The 7,835-nt window shown below is 43.2% G+C and overlaps 1 protein-coding gene and 1 long non-coding RNA gene across 2 annotated transcripts; both read left to right on the top strand.

The window, feature by feature from the left end:
- The first annotated feature begins 329 nt into the window (after nucleotides 1-329).
- Nucleotides 330-5,055, top strand: fam8a1a (family with sequence similarity 8 member A1a). The gene is made up of 5 exons (XM_084697203.1): nucleotides 330-1,154; nucleotides 1,519-1,639; nucleotides 1,874-1,997; nucleotides 3,016-3,155; nucleotides 3,395-5,055. The coding sequence occupies exons 1-5, from the start codon at nucleotides 764-766 to the stop codon at nucleotides 3,537-3,539; spliced, it is 921 nt and encodes a 306-aa protein (XP_084553329.1). The 5' UTR covers nucleotides 330-763; the 3' UTR covers nucleotides 3,540-5,055.
- Nucleotides 5,056-6,413: 1,358 nt separating this feature from the next.
- Nucleotides 6,414-7,835, top strand: LOC146295158 (uncharacterized). Its single transcript, XR_014752974.1, has 3 exons — nucleotides 6,414-6,509; nucleotides 6,633-6,752; nucleotides 7,406-7,835. It is a non-coding gene; the product is annotated as an uncharacterized LOC146295158 (long non-coding RNA).

The raw sequence follows: 7,835 nt of genomic DNA, 5'->3' as shown, positions 1-7,835 counted from the left end.
TTTGAAATTTGGCACAGATGGATGGATTTGGCACTGGCATGGATGTGTATTTATGTTGTATTTATATTGATATTGTGAGACTGCCTTTGACAGTGCATTCCAATGCACTTTACTCACTCAGTGGACTCACGAAAACACTTTGCTAATTTGACAGTAGCCTAGCTGTGGCGTTGTGTGCTAGAGCGTGACGTCAACCCTGGAACAAGTGGTTCAAAGTTTGGTGTATGAAGACATTTAGAAATCGGCAGGGTGAAATTTACTTTTACGGTTCTTTTGCCCAAAGACAGTTAAGTGTAACCCTCTAATATGTCAATTTTACAATATTGTGCAATTTTTAGGAGGAATCTGCCATTGTTGCTTGCAGCTATACATTTAACTGTATTATATCAAAGGGATAATCTTCGAACTGTTCCTTTAACAAGCTTTAGGACCCTACCATTATTAAGGAAGTAAAGGGGTGTGGTATTTCACAAACGGATGCATACAGAGAAAAGAGGTATTGTGTTGAATAATATAGTTGTAATTTACGATTATAGCCTTAACATATTTTAGATTTGAGTTAATTTACAATATGCAGCATTGATTCCCGACTACAAATCTAAGCGGAAGTTCGTTCCGGGTCTTCCTGTTTTGACTGCTGCAATGGTACCTTTCACAGTTAGTTAGCCTGATCTTTAGTATGGAGGTAGACGAAGTAAGATTAGCAGATAGGGAAAGGACGACCAAAGAGATTTGCTAGGTAAGATTTAGAATTGGGTCAGACATGGACACGGGTACTACAGCTGGGGTTCGCCGTATTTCGACCGAAAACGAAGAAAAGGAACCCCAACAACAAAACGCTTGCGTTAGCACAACTGAATACTGCGCAAAGTTGCAGGAATGGATGTGGCACTACTACTGGGGGTATGCAAACTGGCAAAGCTGGATGGCTCTGTCTGCGTTTCCATTTCCACCACCTTGCAGTATCCCATTCCCAGGCAACCAACCTGCCGGACAAACGGCTTTCGACGGCCGGAACTTGTACCCCAACTATCCCTACCCTTTCAGTTTCCCCGCACCCGGCACAGGGGTCCAGCCGGACCTAGGAACCCCGACGCCGCCTAATAATGCAAGGCCAGTGCAACAGCAGCAGGATGGTAACGCACCCCAAGCAGGTACGTTATCAAACTACAACGTTGTTTACTTATCTTAGCTAAGCTGGTTGCGACAATACTCTTGTTGAAATACACTTTTATGGGCCCCTTGTTTGAAAGGGAGCCCCTCGCTGTACAATAAGATATTGCTGGTTGAAGTCACATGCGCCGCTTAAGAAAAAACTGTTAATCGACTTAGACTACTTATATCCTTTGCACCATTTCCCCTTCCAAACCCTTCCATAGTCAAAAAAGGACGCTTCAACCAAACATGTGTGTATAACCATTGATATAGGGCAGGTTAATTTATCTTTAATCTAGCTCAAGCATACAGTCTGCCAATTGACTTTTACCTGAGTGATTACGTCTCATATCCCTCTCTCAGGTCGGGAGTACATGATACCCACTCCCCTTCACAGATTCCTGGCAGAGATGGTAGACTTCTTCATACTGTTCTGTGTGAAGGCCACCATAGTCCTGTGGATCATGCACCTCAGTGGAATGAAGTGAGTGAGTGTGCTTGACAATTTCACATTGTTTAAAGATTGTTCATACAACCTGTTCTTGTGGTTTTATGGATGGTAACTGGAAAGTCTCTCTAAGTGCTGTTCATTGACGTGTGTATCATGGAACCAACAATCTGGGTTTTCCTCCCAAATTTGTTATTTAGCAAATTTCGACTGACAGCAATAATTCATGTTAATCCAATGGGATCTGTGCCTCTACGTTTTGCTTTGAAGGGACATCGCCAAGTTTATCACCCACTTCATTGTGGAAGAGATCGACGAGAACACGTCCATGGAAGACCTCCAGAAGATGATGGCAGTAGCCCTGGTCTATAGAATACTGGTGTGCTTTTATGAGGTGGGAATTGCTCTTCACAAGGTTATCGTCAGTGTCCTACTGTAGTGGAGACCTATAGTTGCCAACTCTGTTTTTACTTATACTCGACTTGTTTTGCACATTTAGGATCAGATTATTTACTTTCTTTCTAGCCGTTTTTTTGTGTATTTATAAATCCCTCCGGCCCCATAAAGGTTCTATCTCTCCGTCTTTGCATCATCGTGCTGACGACAATGTTTGTGCCCTCATGGGCACGCTGTATTGTGTTCCTTGGGAAAGAGCACTCGTCTGTTGTGAATGAGAACAACGAGAGAACAATGACGACTCTGGTTCACCGAATGAGCAGTACAGGCTGAAGTCCTAGAGGTGGAGGGAGACGAGTGTGCAGTGAGTTCAGGCTGAAGTTATAGAGGTGGAGGGAGACAAAGTGCAGTCAAATAGGAGGAGAGGAGGAGAAGCCATCACGGCTGTATCAGGAGACAGGTTTTTTTTTCCTTCCTCCCCACAGGGAAACATGATGCAAGAGTCTCGTCATATTTACCTGGGATGAAGTCAGTCTGGTGTGAGTTCGCTGTCGGGTGACTGCGAAAGGGTTGGGGAGGGGGGGTGTCTCAAATGACTCTGATAAACCTTCTTCCTGGAAATTGAAATAATTGGATCTTCTTGGAACGTACGCTCTCTTTTCTTGCATCCCTTGGGGAGGGGGGGGGGGGGTATGAGAAACACGACCCACAGTTTGAGAACTACTGACATCGATGATGTGGTCACAAAGCGGTTGGGAGTCTGACTGTGCCACAGTTTATGTAACTCAACACCAGGGCTGCCCAACCCTGTTCCTAGAAAGCTACTGTCCCGGGTTACACTTGGATTACGAGAGGGTTTCTCTGCAGGAACAGGGTTGGAACATCCTGCCCTGCCCTACACTAAAGTGGTTTTCAATCTCGCCACTCACTACCCCGCAGGGCATTCTGTTGAATGTTCTGTTCAGCATTTGACACAAGTATACAATGACAATCCAAATACAATCTTGTCCCATCAGGTCATCTGCATCTGGGGAGCGGGCGGGGCCACGCCAGGGAAGTTCCTCCTGGGCTTACGAGTGGTCACCTGCGACACCTCGGTCCTGGTGCGCCCCAACCGGGTTCTGGTAGTCCCCGCCTCAAACGTCACACTATCTGCGTAAGTGGCGCTCTCCGTCTGTCTACTGTTGATTCGGAGGTGTCATTAGGACGGCGTTCTAGTAGCACCAGGGCGAGAAGCAGGTGTAATGCGGTCGGCATGTCCGTGTGACTTTGTGTCCTTTTTTTACAGATTTTTCACCAACGACCGGCACTCCCAATGTTACATAGCTTTCTATGAGACGCCATTAGTTTAATAAGTTTGGTAGTGTATGACTGTTGTATGTGTCTATCCCACAGGTCCACGGTGCGAGCTCTCAACAAGAACTTCTCCATCGCCTTCCTCTTCCCCGTCTTCATCACCCTGCTCTTCTTCCAGCACAACAGGACTGTGTACGACATTGTGGCCGGAACAATTGTTGTCCAACGCAGGGGAGCCAGATAATAGTGCCGATCTCTCATTTCTACAAAACCTGCCTGCAAAATAATCACCATATGGGATGTTTCCCCTCATTTGAATACCTTTTTTTTGTGAAGTTTTACCCATTTCACCGCAAACTACAATTTTTTGGGGGGGTCACAAAGTGCTATACAGAGCCCAAATGACACTTAGTCAAGACGCATGCAGATGCACCGCAACAAAGACAACAATCTAAGTAGATGTAACAGGAAGAGGAAGCTTACCCAAGTCGAGCCTATCCTGTGCCATCTGCAGAAATGAGAGTCGTTTCTCAAAGTTTGTTTGGGATTCAACCCCTAGTTGTCCAGAACTGTGCTTTTGGGCTTCATCAGATAAGGGCTTGGATTGAAAACCCACTCAGGATGGAGCAGACTGGCAGTGTCGGGGAAGACGTCTGATGGTTGTTGGTTTTGAACTCTTATACTCAGAAAACGTGTTCTGAATGTGAATATGGAGTATAGAACACAGAAGATTGTTTTAACCACAGTAACTTGCAAAGTATTGTGTTATGGATGTTGTCAAGTTTTTAAGGTCGTCACTCGGTCATTGTTGCTGAAGAGTTTAATAATTGAGTTGTAACGTATAACTAGATATTGTGCAAAAGAAGCTTTATTTATGGGATGTTTTGGTTTCAGGTTGATGATGTTGTGAAATGGTATATATGGCTATATTCCTTTTTTGGGGTTAAGTTGAACATTGCAAAGACTGCAAATGTTGTATTCTATGTGCCTCTACGGAACAGGATTGTCTATCGTATACCATGTTTGTTTGTTTGACCTTTACTGGTGCAGTGATCATACGACACGTCATCCTGTCATCCGCCAATTCTGTCAGGAGAACAGCCATACCATTTCACCTAGAGTGTAGTCATCGACACACATGATCTCTCTTTGTCCTTGTTACTCCCGGTATAGGACACTACAGCATACCCTCCACTGCATGATTGTAATGAAAGAATTCTAGAATACACTCATAGTCCTCGATGTTTTGGGAAAGTCCAGAGCTCAAGGTGTTGTCTTTAAGGTCTAGTGTAGAATTGCTGTATTCTCCAGTTTGGGCCTTTCAGTATTATATATATTTTCTGAATATTCCAACATATTGATTTTAGCTAAATACACTGAGACTAAATATACTGAGACACTGCTTTTGAGGACAATTTAGTTTGAGTTTTGGGGATTTATTTAGAGATGCACATAAAATGTTAATGACATTGAAACCTGAACTTTTGTATCTGATCTAAGAATGTAGAGTAGTGTCTCAACTGGTCGTAATGAAGACATGAGCCCCAAGCCCTCTACAGTCTTCCTAGAACAGCATGTTCCGAAGTTGTATTTTATGTGATATTTTGGGATTCGAAAGCACTTAACTCTGTGGATGTTTTGATGTCGTTAATCTAGTTGGTCTGTTTGGAGAAGGTACTACATTTGCCCACATGGGGGCGAAGGTAGCAAGCGAACCAGGAAACATGTATGAGGCTTTTGAATAAAGTAACTAAAAGGTTTGTGAATGTTTACTTACCAATTGTTACATTTCTGTTGGCTTGTTTGGATTTCCTGAATTTTGAACAACAAAAAACAGGTAAGGTTAAAGGAGTCATTGTGACAATCAGTTCAATGACACTGAATTATAAAAATGAATGTTTCAAATGAGCATTTCAGATCGGATGGAAAAGCTTCAGACTACTGCTTCAACAGATGTGTGTGTTTATCAGGTGTCACGAGAGTTGCTGGAAGGAGAGAGTGTTGCCTTGCAGGAGTTGATGATACCTTGTATGTGACTGGGATGGAACTGGCAAATGACGTGTCAAGATTGGCTCATTCCTCTGTACTGTGTGTTGCCCTGGTGCACCATGGGAACTGGCGCTCTCTCTCTATGGATCTGACGATAAGAGTGTTGCCAGTGCTCTTAACCCTTGTGCTGCCTTCGGGTCACAATGACCTATTGTTGTGCTGCAACAACTTTACCCGATACAAAAACGAATAAGAAGCATTTTCTTAAAAAGAAAAAGCACCTTCGCGCTGTGGGGGGTGTGAGACAGGGTCACAATGACCCGAAGATAACACACGGGTTAGTTACAGCCTGGTCTGACTAATAAAGCTTCATGCAACATTGTCTGTTTTGTCACTGTGTCTGCCTGCCTGGCTTCCTTCCTTTCCTGCATTTTCCCACGTGTGACTAACACTCACTCTGAAACAAACACACACCATGTAGGTGTGTGTTTTAAGGGCTGTAATTTTGTTGAACTGGTAGAACCTTTTATGTTATTTTAAGACACTTGCAGAGTACTAGCAGGTTTGGTACGGTGGCAAGCAGCAAACAATACCTCACACAGGACAGAGTGTGAATGAACAGTTTAAGTAGTGTTAGTAAGTGGCAGACGAAGAACAGGGGAGTGGAATCAGTAATCCGTACTCTGGAGACCGGGATCGACTGGGAGGGGTGCGTTTCCCAGCCCTGTGTGAAGGTTGCAGAAGAGAAAAGAGCGGGAAAACCTTACCAATGTCAAAATGTTCTTGTTCAATGAATCATTTTATTATTCATTATCATACTGTACACCGCATGAAAAAGGCAAGAGCGATGCATTATTTAATAAAGTATTTGTTATTAGTGTGTGTGCAAATTTCTTTCCTTTCAATTGGGATAGGTAATTGTATTATGTGAATAGAATTTTATATAGCGATATTACAGTTTTTCTCGGCTAATCAGCAGTTTACTGGCTGCAAGGTGACATTTTTAAGATGGTTTGGCGAACAAGTTTATGTGTGTGTCTATGGGAAGACACAGGCAGGAAGAAACCAGAGCTGTTTGTGTGAGCTGTTTCTATGGTAATCTTGGAATTCTTCTTAACAATTCAAAGTAGCTTCTTGTGCTCGTGTATGTTCACATTGAGCAGATGCTTGCATGTCTATACAATTAAACATTGTATAGATAATCAATGACTAGGAATGCACCATGGTTGGTGACTAGGAACAGTCTGTGGTTTACACAACCATAGATATTAATATATATATATACATCTATGTACACGACAGTACGACCAGAGCTTCCTCTCAACTGGGATATTGCATCATTCCACAGATACGGCAGTGCTGTCTTCATCCTGCTCTGACACAATTTAATCGCACACAAGGTGAGGCCTTGAATCAGTGACGTCTCAACGTGTGTTCACTTCCACCGGAGGCAGGGAAATGGAGCCAGGTGAGCTGTGTTTATACATGCAGAACATTCACTTTGCGTTGATACCCACAATTCGACCTTAAAACAAACACAAACTTCCTGCAAATCCGCAGGGGAACACTTTTGAAACAGGAAACAACAACACCATTCGATCCTTGGCAGAAGCACGTTTTGTCACCTCATTCCTATTCATGCATTATACATTCATTTTGAACAATGTCCAAAGCCAAAAAGGACTATTCGTGGAACTCTCTCAGTGACACTTTTCCGACAGACACATTCTGTTCTTTCTGCAACCTTCTCTCCGCTGTAACACACCCTTAATATAGCTTCCATTAATCCTTATGCATTAGTAATAATTGCCAGTCTCTTACCATCCCTCTCACTCTAAGCACAGAAATGAAGCCAATGCCCCACAAATCACCGGCTGACATTCAAAGAATGTATGTCTACTTCTGTCTTTGTCTCTCTGACTCTCTCTCTCTCTTTTCCTCATGAACACTCTCCCTCTCACACTGGTAGGCGCATGCTAAATCTCTCTTTTGTCCTTTTTTCCTCATTCATCCCATTCACTCACTACTGTATCTCTCCTTCCCCCCCTCTCTGTCTGTCTTTCTTTCTCTCTCTCTCTCTCTCTCTCTCTCTCTCTCTCTCTCTCTCTCTCTCTCTCTCAGACTGCTACCAACCAGTGACAATACCACTCGGACCATCTCTCTGTCCTTCAACTCTTTCACCCCTCCTCCAGATGCTATGCAGTTTTGCTTTGTCAGACTTTTTCTTAATTATTTTCTCTTCTAGTCTCTAGTTCTGAATAAGCTTTTCCAGGGATTTTCATACAGCTGGAACGTCTGATCCAGGACAAGGAGACCAGGAGGGTGACAAGGACAATATCAACTCACTCTTAAATTGCAGTTTATGTTAGATACCCTTGTAACATGGACTAATGCAAGAAGACAAGTCATTCGTTTGAACAACTTGATAAACAACTGAAATACACAAGTTTATTCCATGTTTCAACCCTTAGGGCACTTAACCAAGTTAACTTCTGTGAAATATGTATTATGCACCTATTGAATGGGTAGGCGCTAAGTAAACAAACCACGT

This window comes from Hypomesus nipponensis, chromosome 4 (assembly GCF_054491055.1).
Source record: "Hypomesus nipponensis isolate SF chromosome 4, ASM5449105v1, whole genome shotgun sequence".
NCBI lineage: Eukaryota > Metazoa > Chordata > Actinopteri > Osmeriformes > Osmeridae > Hypomesus > Hypomesus nipponensis.
The sequence above is the reverse complement of the archived record's forward strand: the minus strand, read 5'-3'. Positions and strand labels throughout refer to the sequence as shown.

Coding starts and splice junctions, on each gene's coding strand:
- fam8a1a (XM_084697203.1), top strand. CDS start 764: ATGGACACGGGTACTACAGCTGGGGTTCGCCGTATTTCGACCGAAAAC. Junction 1,640..1,873: donor ATGCACCTCAGTGGAATGAA/GTGAGTGAGTGT, acceptor TTTGCTTTGAAG/GGACATCGCCAAGTTTATCA. Junction 3,156..3,394: donor TCAAACGTCACACTATCTGC/GTAAGTGGCGCT, acceptor TCTATCCCACAG/GTCCACGGTGCGAGCTCTCA.